At 46.1% G+C, this 14,451-nt stretch overlaps 1 protein-coding gene across 1 annotated transcript; it reads right to left on the bottom strand.

The window, feature by feature from the left end:
• Positions 1-4,387: 4,387 nt before the first annotated feature.
• On the bottom strand, positions 4,388-8,217 carry LOC116985809 (ATP-sensitive inward rectifier potassium channel 12). The gene has a single exon (XM_033040855.1). The coding sequence runs from the start codon at positions 8,171-8,173 to the stop codon at positions 6,875-6,877; it is 1,299 nt and encodes a 432-aa protein (XP_032896746.1). The 5' UTR covers positions 8,174-8,217; the 3' UTR covers positions 4,388-6,874.
• Positions 8,218-14,451: the final 6,234 nt, after the last annotated feature.

The following is a 14,451-nucleotide window of genomic DNA, read 5'->3' as shown; positions in this document are numbered from 1 at the left end:
CCTGCGGGGGAATGCGATTTTTTTGTCGTATTCCCCTTCTCTGCCTCCGTCTGCGCTGAGGCCTAATGGCGGAGCTGGCGACCTCGAGGCTCAGGAGGCAGAGCCCGCCAGGATTCGCACTGAGCTCGCTCCCGTGAGGGCGGCCCGGCTCGGGGCTGGAACAGGGCTTCCGTGAGGGGCTGTGACGCTCCCGTGAGGACGGCCGGCCCGAGGAAGAAACGGTGCTCCCGTCGGAGTGGCCGAGCTCGGGGAGGTACGGCGTTCCCAGCCCGAGGGAGGAGCGGTGCCCAGTCGGGGCGGCCCAGCCCGAGGGAGGAGCGGCGCCCGGTCGGGGCGGCCCAGCCCGAGGGAGGAGCGGCGCCCGGTCGGGGCGGCCCAGCCCGAGGGAGGAGCGGCGCCCAGTCGGGGCGGCCTGGCGCGAGGCTGAGACGGTAACGGCACTCACGTGAGGGCGATCCGGCTCGGGGCTGGGACGGTGTTCTGGCGGTGGTGGCCTGAGTCCGGGGTTCGGCCGCGGGCCAGCGGCTGCGTCAGCAGGACTGGTGGGCGGCAGCTTCGACCACCCCGGGTGTTTGAGCCGCGGGACAGTTGTAACATCGCCCGGGGGGTATCGCTCAGCGCAGAGGGAGAAGAGGAGGGAAGAGACTGGAGACCTAAGACTTTTGCCTCCATCACAGTGAGGAGATGTTGGGTGGACTAACTGTGGTGGATGTTAATATGTGTTTATTGTTGTTTTTTATTGTATTGTATTGTATGTATGACTGCTTCAATTTCGTTCAGACTTTGGTCTGAATGACAATAAAAGGTAATCTAATCTAATCTAATCTAATGAGCACGTGGGTATTTCCCGGGTGCTCCGGTTTCCTCCCACATTCCAAAGATGTACAGGTTTGTAGGTTAATTTAAGTTCAGTAAAAATTGTAAATTGTCCCTAGTGTGTGGGACAGTGCCAGTGCACAGTGCTAGCTGGTGCGGACTCGGTGGGCCTCAGGGCCTGTTTCTGCGCTCTATCTCCAAACAGACTAATCACCCCGCCTTCTGCAACACCCCCCCCCCCCCCCCCCCCTGTGCCCCACCTGGACTTGCATCTATTTCTCTCCTTCCCCCTATTGTCTTGTACCTCCTACCTGCCCATCTCTGTCCTTGGTCTAACTATAAACCTATAAACCCCCCTCCCCCATCAACTGTTTCCACCAGGATTTGTCCTTTCTTCCATATTTTTCCCCCACCTCCCTTACCCCCACAATCAGTCCAAAGATGGGTGCAACCCGGAAACCTCACCTATCCATGTTCTCCTGAGATGCTGCCTGACTCGCTGAGTTGCTCCAGCACTTTGTGTGTTTTTTTTGTCAGCTCAAATGTGGCGACTTTTGCGCTGGATTCAGACAACCCATTTTGCAAACTATAATATGTCTGTTTCAGGGTCTCGACCTGAAATGTTGACTGTTCCTTTGCCTCCACTGATGTGGTCTGGTCTGCTGAGGTCCTGTAGCAGTTAGTTTTTTTCCTACAGATCCCAGCATTGGCAGTCTCCAGTGTTTCCAATAGCAAACCTCCCAAATAACATTGAGATAAATGAACAAATGATGGCATTATGTCAAATGATAATTGTTGACCACAGAGAACTGCCCTGCACAATGGAACATTACATATGCATCTCAGCCCGGGGCTGGAACTGCGCTCTCGTGAGAGCGGCCTGGCGAGGGGCTGAGAGACTTTCCCGTGAGGGGCTGTGGCCCGTCGGAGTGGCCCAGCCCGAGGGAGGACGGCACTCCCGTCGGAGTGGCCCAGCCCGAGGGTGGAACGGCACTCCCGTCGGAGTGGCCCAGCCCGAGGGAGAACGGCACTCCCGTCGGAGTGGCCCAGCCCGAGGGAGAACGGCACTCCCGTCGGAGTGGCCCAGCCCGAGGGAGAACGGCACTCCCGTCGGAGTGGCCCAGCCCGAGGGAGAACGGTACTCACGTGAGGGCGATCCGGCTCGGGGCTGGAACGGTGCTCCGGTGGCTGGGACAGCGTTCTGAGGTGGTGACCTGAGTCTGGGGTTGAGCCGCGGGCCAGCGGCTGCGTCCGCTGGACTGGAGGGCGGCAGCTTCGACCACCCCCGGGCCGCGGTGTTTGAGCCGGCCCGTTCGCGGGGTTCGGTGAGCCGCGGGACTGTTTGTACCATCGCCCGGTGGGGAATCGCCTCAGCGCAGAGGGAGAAGAGGAGGGAAGAGACAGTAACCCTAAGATTTTTGCCTCCACCACAGTGAGGAGGTGCTTGGAGGATACACTGTGGTGGTGTTAATTTGTGTTTATTGTTGTTTATTATTGTATGATTGTATGTATGACTGCAGGCACGAAATTTCGTTCAGACCATACGGTCTGAATGACAATAAAGGTATTCAATTCCAATTCCAATTCAATTCAATTCAATTCAATTCAATTCAATTCAATTCAATTCAATTCAATTCAATTCAATTCAATTCAATTCAATTCAATTCCAATTTCAATTTCAATTCCAATTCCAATTCCAATTCCAATTCAATTTCAATTCAATTCAATTCAATTCAATTCAATTCAATTCAATTGGAAAGTAGGTCCAAGTTTAATAAAACAGCCAAATAACAACCTCAAATATTGCTTTGCCTCCTCTCTGTTACATTAAAGAGAGTTTGGTTCCAGCCTGAGCCTTCTGTACAGGTATGTTATCACTGTCCTGCCCCACCGAGTTAACAATATGAACAATATTGGATGACTTCATGGTAGCCTTGGACTACATCCCAACTGTTCTTATTGCTCCATATCTACATTTATTACACATATCCTTTTATTGGCCCTCCTGTTTCTCACTGCTGTTTCAGACTAGAATAGAATAGAAACTTTTAGAATAGAATAGAAACTTGCCCAAGTGTGTGCAGTACAGCCACGATAACAACAACCTCAGCACCTTTACTGTTGCAAGGATGTCCAAAGGAGCTTCACAGGAGTGTTATCACCCATAAAGAATCGAGGCTGAGCCACAGAAGGATGTACTGGAGGTACATGTCAAATACCCGAGGGCATAGCTTTAAGATGAGAAGGGGAAAGTTCAAAGCAGATATACATGGCAAGTTTTTTTACATGGAATGTGACAGGTGCCTAGAATGGCTGCTGGGGGTTTTGGTGGAAGCAGATGTGATAGTGGTGTTTAAGCGGTTTTTAGATCGAAAACACAGGGAAAGGATATGGACTATGTGCAGGCAGAAGGGATTTGTTTAATTTGGCATCAGGTTTTTGGAACAGACATTATGGGTCGAACGTTCTTTTCCTGGGCTGTATTGCTTTATGTTTTTTGAAAAACCTAAGGGTAGAGCGAGCATTGCAAGTAAACTGGTGAAGTGGAACTTATGTGGAGAATTTATTTTTACTACAAAAGCTCAACATGTTGAATATACTCAGGCACGAGGGAGACTAATAGAAGGAGCTGTGGGCTCTTTCTCTTGAATCAATTTCAGGTAATTAATTATCTCTTAGCACAATTTGAGCTCTATCATCATCAAAAGGGAGTCTTGTGTGAATTCATGTGGCAGCATAAAACATGAAATGTAGGCCCTGGGTATCAACTATGGGACTATTTTACAGATGAGACATTGTCATTCTCAGAAAGAACACTCCAATTCTGCAGTGCTGCCTCTGTATGCCATTGGACTGCCAGCCTGGATGTTATTTTTTAGAACCGAAGTGAGACAAGAACATTTTACTTTAGTTTAGTTTAGTTTGGTTTACAGATACAGGGTGGAAATAGGCCCTTCAGCCCACCGAGTCCATGCCGACCAGCGATCCCTACACACTTACACCTAGGTGCCGGAGGTTATGTGGTTAGGAGGGAAGGAGAATGGGGTTAGGAGGGAAAGATAGATCAGCCATGATTGAATGACGGAGTAGACTTGATGAACCAAATAGCCTAATTCTACTATCACCCATGACCTTTTGACCTTATGACTTATGTTATCCTGCACACATTAGGGACAATTTACAATTATACCAAGTCAATTAACCTACGAACCTGTACATCTTTGGAGTTCTCCAGAGATCCCAGAGAAAACCCACGCAGCTCACAGGGAGAATGTACAAACTCTGTGCAAACAAGCACCCGTAGTCAGGATCGAACCCGGGTCTCTAACGCTGTAAGGCAGCAACTCTACCGGTGCTCCACCATGCTATCCTTGCGAGGAAAGATTACTACCAACCTGGTCATGGTGTACATATGCATGCGTTTCATTGTCTGATGAGCACTGAATTCTATTAATACAAATATAATGTAGCAATTCACAGTATCCAATACTTTCTGAGTCTCTTGTTAAACAAAAGGTGAATTAATTAACATTGTTGAAAAAAAGACAAACTCCAATTTGTATTAGAATTATTTTTTAATTTAGTAAATTCTTTGATCATCCAATAAAATAAAACAGAACCCAGAGTCATTCTTTACATTTACAATCTGGGTGAAAAGGAAGACTTCCACAGAGGTCAAAGTTCACCTTATCCCTTTAAGAGAAATACCATTTTTAATCACAAGCTTCTATGCTGAGACGTATCGCAAAAATCAAAGAGGAAAGAAACGAAAATAGTGGGAACACTGGGTTAAGCTTATTGGCTACATCCAAAACAACAAGGTTGTCTAGCATAATTGATGGTCAAAGCAATTAATACAGTCTCACAAGTGCAAGGCTGCAGCAGAGAAGCTGATGATGCTGTCACCATGGTTACCTAGTGTGAGACAAACCACAAACGTTCCCGTGGTATAACACCCCTATAGTAGGTACAAGGATTTCACACAACAGGTGTCAAAGACAGTGCCTTCCCAGAAGGCATGGCAAATGCTAAAGAGTGCCACTAATCAACAAAAGCTTAAAGAGGTTGGAAAGTCAGGCAGGAAAGTGTACCTTGAAGTTAAAGTAGTGTCTCATCCATGCATCGCCCACCTGAATTCTCAGATGATGCTCTTTACAAAAGGGCCTGTGCATTCTGAAGCCTCTCCACAGTGACGGAGGCACTGTGGGTGCCTTTACCCACTGGTTGCTTCAACATAGGAAGGCTTGCAACCAGCTCCCGAAGAGTAACTGGGGATGGACTATCAATACCAGAAATTCTTGTTTTGAGAGAAGAAAATAAAATCAATACAATTGCACATGAGTCCATTTCTTTGCCCCTAAAACTGTGTTGGTTGATAGACCCCCGTGGCTACAGATTAGATCTCATGCCTTTCTGCAGCTAGGGACCTCTTGCCACTTTATGACATTACCCCGAGGTATCTGATTGGCCACATCATTGTTGTTGACCCCAAAACTGCCTGGTGGAGAGGAACACTCAAGTACTGTAGAGGGATCTCCACACAATTTAGAATTTTTGTAAACAAAATAATCAACCAAAATTCTGGTAAGGACATTGCGGGAGTGATGTTGTTGGGTTCAATTCCTAGCAAGGAACTCTGCTAGAAGGCTTGATGTAATGCTATGACACTATATGGTCGATTCTCAAAGCAAGGCTCCCATTTACCACTGATGTAGACTTGGATTGGATCCTTGGAGCTTTATTCCTTCCATTTCTTTTATTGTGGAGAAACACTCTCCCTTCAGACGTTCCTTCCCTTTAATTTACTCCCTGATAGTAATTAACCATAGCACTCACTCCTGCTAGGGTTATAGTATATAACACCATTCTTCCCAACTATATAGTGCGAGTGCCTATGTGTATCTGTGTGTGTGTGTGTGTGTGTGTGTGTGTGTGTGTGTGTGTGTGTGTGTGTGTGTGTGTGTGTGTGTGTGTGTGTGTGTGTGTGTGTGTGTGCGTGGGTGCGTGTATGAGCATAAGTGCTTATGCATGTGTGCATGCATGAGAGTGGGTATGAGAACACATTATGTGTTCAAGAGTGTATATGTGTGTATGTATGTGTGTTTATCTGTGTGTATCTGAGTGTATGCGGCTGTGTAGATGCGTATACAAATGTGTATCTGTGAATCTGTATGTAACTGTATCACTGTATGAATGATTAGGTGTGCATTTGTGAATATGAGTGTGTTTCTATAAAATATACGGGAACAGCGTTCTCCTTAGCTAGGCCATATATAATAGAACACAGTCTAGCTAAGTCTGTACAGTGATATTATCTTAGAAGCAATTTGTATTTAAAGATAAAAATCTTTAATTTTACAAAAATGTACTCTGCTTGAGCGACATTGATATGACAATCCACGCGCGAATGATACCTTTTCCTGTACACCCCAGGAGCTTTGTGTAATTTTCACCTCATACAATGTCTAGCTCTCCACACTGGTTAAGTGCACAGGTAATTGTGCTGGCCGGCACTGAGCCACACACTCTCTGTGGCTGACTTGATGTGCACTGATGCTTGGTAATTTCATCCCTGCTCTCTGTCCATCTGCCAGCTGATACAAAGATACTTCCTTTCCAGTAAAATGTCAAATGGTGAAGAAAACCCTAAGGAACATTAAGTCTGGTCTGACAAGTTGGAAGGCCTATTTGCAAATCTAAACATCATGGTTTTGTTCTAGATCTATTCTCCTTTAAGATCACGGTTCCACACATTCTAAAGTGCTTCACATCCAATATCTTGCTGTAACCAGTTACTTGACTTCCTACATTAATGTCTAAATCCATTGGAAAGGTAATTGTTAATGTTACATAATCTCCTAAAAGCATGACGATAATAATTCTATCTTTGCTCACATCGATTGCTAACTCATTCTGTTGCTTTGCAGCTACCATTCAAATTCATATTTGAGAATTCCCTCCACCATTACAATCAATTTTTAGCTTTTTTTTATGGCACTCATGATGATCAGAATCCCATTGCTTAATTTGACAAAAGGGTTATTGTAACAGTCACAGGTCATATCTCGGATTCCCTTCTGAAAGACCTTTGATCCAGAGCCAAAGTCGCCTGTAACCGGTCAAATTCATGTCGGCTGCTGTTGGGGCTGGGGTTATCCAACACCCTGCTGTCAATGTCGTCTCCCTCATCGTCCTCGTCCCGGCTCATGAAAGCCAACTCGTTCTCGTAGCAAAAAGAGTTGGTGCTGGGGACGAGGAACTTGCTCTCCACCAGATCCTTGGCACTGCACCGGGGGGTCAGGGGCACCTCGTAGGTTTTGTGGAAATGCGAGTAGTCGACTTTGTACTGGTCCTTCTCCTCGAAGAGCACCGGCTCGAACCGCTGACCCCAGAGGATCTCGCTGGCCAGGTACGAGCTGCGGGCTTGGGTGGTCATCGCCGTGGCTTCCACCATGCCCTCAAGGATGACCACAATCTCAAAGTCGGCCGCCTCCAGGTCCTGCCTGCTGATGCCATACAGCGGACTTCCCTCGTCAATCTCATGCAGTATAGTTATGGGGGAAACCAGGAAGATGCGGTCGTACCCCTTATCAAAGCCCACGTCAATATCAATCTGGTCAAGGGGAATGTACTCCCCTTCCTCAGTGATCCGAGGCTTGATTAACTGGGCCCTGACATGTGCTTCCACGATGTGACTTTTCCTCAGGTTGCCCACCCTCCACATAAGGGACAGTTTTCCGTCTCTCATGGCGATCACAGCATTGTGGCTGAAAAGCAATGTCTGGGCCCGTTTCTTGGGCCGGGCCATCTTCGCCATGATGGCCCCGATCATGAACGAGTCTATGATGCACCCAACGATGGACTGGAAGACCACCAGGAAGATGGCCAGCGGACACTCCTCCGTCACGCAGCGGAACCCATACCCAATGGTTGTCTGGGTCTCGATGGAAAACAGGAAGGCGGCGACAAATCCGTTCACCTGCGACACGCAGGGCATGGGCCCCTCGTCCCCTACAGGGCTCACCAGGTCCCCGTGGATTAGCGCGATGAGCCAGAAGGCCAGGCCGAAGGTCAGCCAGGAGGTGAGGAAGGCCAGGGAGAAGATGAGCAGCATGTAGCGCCATCGCACGTCCACGCACGTGGTGAAGATGTCCGCGATGTACCGCTGCGGCTTGTCCCTCATGTTGGCGAACTGCACGTTGCACTGGCCATTCTTCTTCACAAAGCGGCTGCGGCACTTCCTCCTGGTGTGGATTTTCCCGTTGCCGTAGCCATTGATCCCTGGCATGGTTGCCAGCCTCAGCCCGTCTTCCTGCGAGGACACGATGCTGTAACGGTTGTCACAGGCGCTGCTCATTCCTCGCCGGCCCAGGGAGCCTGCTCAGTCGGGTCGCCCCCCCGGGGTGATGGCCGCAGGAAACCCCCTCCCCCCCTCCCTCCCCCACCCCCCCCCCCCACCCTGCCCACCCCAAAAAACAGGCAGCAAGCAAGGTAGAGTCTCTTGTATTGGAGCGAGTCCAGGCAGCTTGGATTGCCCTGAGCGGTGTCTTGTCAGTACAGCACCCTGAAACAAGAACAATTATGGTTAAAATGAGCAAAATTCATAAATTCAGCAATTGCATTAAAAAATGTTGCAGACAATTTTGAGATTGTTTGCATTTTTCCCATTATATTTGGGAACAGGTCTAGGCCATTCGGCCCTGGGAGCCATTCCATCACAACCAGGTTCATCACACAGTGTGTGTGATGGGGCAGTGGAATGGACAGGATGTGACTTTCCTATATGCAGCCAGCAACAGGCTCAATTCTCGGCCATTACGGCGCATTCTCGGTTGGCCACAAACCTGAGGTCATTTAAACCTCCACTGCCTTCACAAGTTATAGGAGTAGAATTAGGCAATTTGGCCCATCAAGTCCACTCCGCCATTCAATCATGGCTGATCTCTTCCTTCAAAACCCATTTTCCTGCCTTCTCCCCATAACCCTTGACACCCGTTCTAATCAAGAATCTGTCGATCTCTGCCTTAAAAATATCCACTAACTTGACCTCTGCAGGCAATGAGTTCCACAGAGTAGCTACCCTCTGACTAAAGAAGTTACTCCTCACCTTTGTTCAAAAAGAGCGTCCTTTAATCCTGAGGCTATGCCTTGCCCAAGCTCAGGCCTGTCCGTTCGGCAATCCTGTACGTTTTGGATCACATTGACTACCAATCAAACATTGCCACAAGTTCTCAGCTTGATTTTTAAAATGCCACATGGACCTCCCCCTCCCTGTGGAATTTCTTCCAGGCTTGGAAGGAGCATAGAAAGTAAAAAGAACAGCACAGGATCAGGCCCTACAGCCCACATTGCCTGTGCTAATTGTGAAGCTAAAATGAATTAATCCCTTCAAATTATCCTTCCATTTATTTCATATCCATGTGCCTCTCTAAAACCCGTTAACCAGTTCACTGCCAAGTTTTCTTTTCTCTATTGGCCATGACCTGAGTATACTCGGGGATGGCACTGAACGGGTTAAATGCCACGATCGTATCTGCCTCCACCACCGCCATTGTGTTTCCGACACCCGTCAACCTCTGTATGAAAAAACCTGCCCCACACATATCCTTTAAAATTTGTCCCTTTCACCTTAAAGCTATGCCAATAGACAATAGACAATAGGTGCAGGAGTAGGCCATTCGGCCCTTCGAGCCAGCACTGCCATTCAATGTGATCATGGTTGATCATCCCCAAACAGTACCCCATTCCTGCCTTCTCCCTATATCCCCTGACTCTGCTATTTGTAAGAGTCCTATCTAGCTCTCGCTTGAAAGCATCCAGAGAACTTGCCTCCACCGCCCTCTGAGGCAGAGAATTCCACAGACTCACCACTCTCTGTGAGAAAAAGTGCTTCCTCGTCTCCGTTCTAAATAGCTTACTCCTTATTCTTAAACTGTGGCCCCTGGTTCTGGACTCCCCCAACATCGGGAACATGTTTCCTGCCTCTTGCGTGTCCAAACCCTTAACAATCTTACATGTTTCAATGAGATCCCCTCTCATCATTCTAAACTCCAGAGTGTACAAGCCCATGCCTTCAGATCTTTGACATTTCCACCCTGAGAAAAGGTTCTGACCATCTATCATATCAATGCCTTTGATAATTTAATATACCTCAGTAATTCTCGCCTCTTAGTCATTCCTGAAGTCAATCCTTCCAATGTGGGTAGTCATTCTTTCCTTTCTCAGAGGCCCTGAACCCTTCATTAAGCTACAAATGTGCAGCCTGCAAAGTGCTTTGGGAGACCTCAAGGAAAAGCGTCTGGAAAGAAAAGTATTTCTTTCTACCAAAAAACCCCCCAGGAAACATGTTTTTTTTCTGAATTTTATGGCTTATACATGGGAGAAAATAAGAACTTTCTCCCATGCAATAGCCATTAAATTCAGAAATAACCTTGTTTTTTGTGTGTACAGGATTTTTGTACCCAATTACAGCACCTGAGATCGGTTTTGATCCTGACTACGGGCGCTGTCTGTACGGTGTTTGTACATTCTCCCTGTGACCTGCGCGAGTTTTCCCCGAGTTCTCCGGTTTCCTCCCACACTCCAAAGACGTACAGGTTTATAGGTTTATTGGCTTGGTAAAATTGTAAATTGTCCCTAGTGTGTGGAGGATAGTGTTAGTGTGCGGAGATCGCTGGTCACCATGGACTCGTTGAGCCGAAGGGCCAGTTTCCGCACTGTATCTCTAAACTGAACTAAAATAATATCTGAATAATGCCTGAAGAAGGGTTTCGGCCCGAAACGTCGCCTATTTCCTTCGCTCCATAGATGCTGCTGCACCCGCTGAGTTTCCCCAGCAATTTTGTGTACCTAAAATAATATCCACCTGGCCAACCCCATGAGAATTTTAAACACACACAGTGCGGGATTAATTAAGCGGGTTATTCTAGCACTCTGTGTCACTTTTTGTAAACCAGCGTATGCAGTTCCTTGCATCATTATAAGAATTTTATTCATATCAATGTCACCTCTCATTCTTGTAAACTTCCCACCTCTCTTTTCCAGCTTTGGCCCTACCTTCACCTCTTTTTCCCTGATTACTCCCAGCCTACTCCATCAGTCTGAAGAACAGTCCCGACCTGAAATGTCATCTGCCCATTCCCTCCACAGATGCCGGCTCACCCCCTGCGTTCCTCCAGCCTTTTGTTTTTTGCTGTAGAATACGGACCTGATCTGTTTAATCTGCCTTTATATAACACCCCTGCTCACCTAGGAATCCATTTGATGAACCTTTGTGGAACTCCCTCTGTCCTGTTTATCATCCTTTAGGCAGGGTGACAAGACCCACAGGCAATTTTCTCGATGCAATTTTCTCACTGGGACTCTATATAAATGGAGCAAGACATCACTACTCTAATACATAAATCCTCTTGCAATAAAGGTCAACACACCATCTGCCTATCTAATTCCTTGCTGAACCTGCATATTAACTTTCAGTAGGTACACAAAATTGCTGGGGAAACTCAGCGGGTGCAGCTTTCAGTGATTGATGTACAAGGACACACAGGCTCTCTGAAAACTAACCCCTTTCAACCGCTCAGCATTGTTATTTTTTCAATCAAAGTGGACATATTCACGTTTTCCCCGTGACCTACGTGAGTTTTCTCTGAGATCATCCATTTCCTCCAATACTCTGAAGATGTAACGGTTAATTGGCTTTGGTATGAATGTCAAATTGTCCCCAGTATGTGTAGGATAGTGTGTTGGGATCGCTGGTCGGTGCGGACTCGGTGGGCCGAAGAGTCAGTTTCCGCGCTATGTAACCATATAACCATATAACAATTACAGCACGGAAACAGGCCATCTCGACCCTTCTAGTCCGTGCCGAACACGTATTCTCCCCTAGTCCCATATACCTGCGCTCAGACCATAACCCTCCATTCCTTTCCCGTCCATATAACTATCCAATTTATTTTTAAATGATAAAAACGAACCTGCCTCCACCACCTTCACTGGAAGCTCATTCCACACAGCCACCACTCTCTGAGTAAAGAAGTTCCCCCTCATGTTACCCCTAAACTTCTGTCCCTTAATTCTCAAGTCATGTCCCCTTGTTTGAATCTTCCCTACTCTCAGTGGGAAAAGCTTATCCACGTCAACTCTGTCTATCCCTCTCATCATTTTAAAGACCTCTATCAAGTCCCCCCTTAACCTTCTGCGCTCCAAAGAATAAAGCCCTAACTTGTTCAACCTTTCTCTGTAACTTAGTTGCTGAAACCCAGGCAACATTCTAGTAAATCTCCTAAGTACTCTCTCTATTTTGTTGACATCCTTCCTATAATTAGGCGACCAAAATTGTACACCATACTCCAGAATTGGCCTCACCAATGCCTTGTACAATTTTAACATTACATCCCAACTTCTATACTCAATGCTCTGATTTATAAAGGCCAGCACACCAAAAGCTTTCTTTACCACCCTATCTACATGAGATTCCACTTTCAGGGAACTGTGCAGTTATTCCCAGATCCCTCTGTTCACCTGCATTCTTCAATTCCCTACCATTTACCATGTACTTCCTATTTTGATTTGTCCTGTCAAGATGTAGCACCTCACACTTATCAGCATTAAACTCCATCTGCCATCTTTCAGCCCACTCTTCCAACTGGCATAAATCTCTCTGTAGACTTTGAAAATCTATTTCATTATCCACAACCCCTCCTATCTTAGTATCATCGGCATACTTACTAATCCAATTTACCACACCATCATCCAGATCATTGATGTACATGACAAACAGTGGACCCAACACAGATCCCTGTGGCACCCCACTAGTCACTGGCTTCCAACCTGACAAACAACCATCCACCATTACTCTCTGGCATCTCCCATTCAGCCACTGTTGAATCCATCTTGCTACTCCACCATTAATACCCAACAATTGAACCTTCTTAACCAACCTTCCGTGAGGAACCTTGTCAAAGGCCTTACTGAAGTCCATATATACAACATCCACTGCTTTACCCTCATCAATTTCCCGAGTAACCTCTTCAAAAAATTCAAGAAGATTAGTCAAACACGACCTTCCAGGCACAAATCCATGTTGACTGTTCCTAATCAGACCCTGTTTATCCAGATGCTTATATATATTATCTCTAAGTATCCTTTCCATTAATTTGCCCACCACTGACGTCAAACTAACAGGTCTATAATTGCTAGGTTTACTCTTAGACCCCTTTTTAAACAATGGAACAACATGCGCAGTACACCAATCCTCCGGCACTATTCCCGTTTCTAATGACATTTGAAATATTTCTGTCATAGCCCCTGCTATTTCTACACTAACTTCCCTCAATGTCCTAGGGAATATCCTGTCCGGGCCTGGAGACTTATCCACTTTTATATTTCTCAAAAGTGTCAGTACTTCCTCTTCTTTGAATCTCATAGTTTCCATAGCTACTCTACTTGTTTCCCTTACCTCACATAATTCAATATCCTTCTCCTTGGTGAATACCGAAGAAAAGAAATAGTTCAATATCTCCCCCATCTCTTTTGGCTCTGCAGATAGCTGTCCACTCTGACTCTCTAATGGACCAATGTTATCCCTCGTTATCCTTTTGCTATTAATATAGCTGTAGAAACCCTTTGGATTTACTTTCACCTTACTTGCCAAAGCAACCTCATATCTTCTTTTAGCTTTTCTAATTTCTTTCTTAAGATTCTTTTTACATTCTTTATACTCCTCAAGCACCTCATTCCATGCTGCCTATAATTATTGTAGATCTCTCTCTTTTTCCGAACCAAGTGTCCAATTTCCCTTGAAAACCATGGCTCTTTCCAATTTTTACTATTTCCTTTCAACCGAACAGGGACATAAAGATTCTGTACTCTTAAAATTTCACCTTTAAATGTCTTCCATTTCTCTTCCACATCTTTCCAATAAAACAAACTGTCCCAATTTACTTATTTTATATCCTTTCGCATCTCCTCAAAGTTAGCCTTTCTCCAATCAAAAATCTCAACCCTAGGTCCAGTTCTGACCCTCTCCATAATTATATTGAAACTAATGGTATTGTGATCACTGGTCCCGAACTGTTCCCCAACGCATACCTCTGCCACCTGACCCGTCTCATTTCCTAACAGGAGGTCCAGCACCGCCCCTTCTCTAGTAGGTACTTCTATGTATTTCTGCAAAAAACTATCCTGCACACATTTTACAAACTCCAACCCATCCAGCCCATTTACAGAATGTGTTTCCCAGTCTATGTGTGGAAAATTGAAATCTCCCACAATCACTACCTTGTGCTTACTACAGTACTAATATCTGCAATCTCCTTACATATTTGCTCTTCCAATTCTCGCTCCCCATTTGGCGGTCTATAATACACCCCTATAAGTGTTGCTACCCCTTTCCCATTTCTCAGTTCCACCCAAATAGCCTCCCTAGACGAGCCCTCTAATCTATCCTGCCAAAGCACTGCTGTAATATCTTCCCTGATAAGCAATGCAACACCTCCACCTCCACCTATATCTCTAAACTAAACTAAACTAAACTTTGATTAATGTTATTAATTTCTAAGTATCCTGTTGCGACTGGCTTAATAATAATTTCCAACATTTACTGGCGTTAGTAATTAATCCCATCAATCTTAAACC

The sequence above is a fragment of the Amblyraja radiata genome, chromosome 22 (assembly GCF_010909765.2).
Source record: "Amblyraja radiata isolate CabotCenter1 chromosome 22, sAmbRad1.1.pri, whole genome shotgun sequence".
In the NCBI taxonomy this organism is placed as follows: Eukaryota; Metazoa; Chordata; class Chondrichthyes; order Rajiformes; family Rajidae; genus Amblyraja; species Amblyraja radiata.
This window is presented reverse-complemented; position numbering and strand designations above follow the sequence as displayed.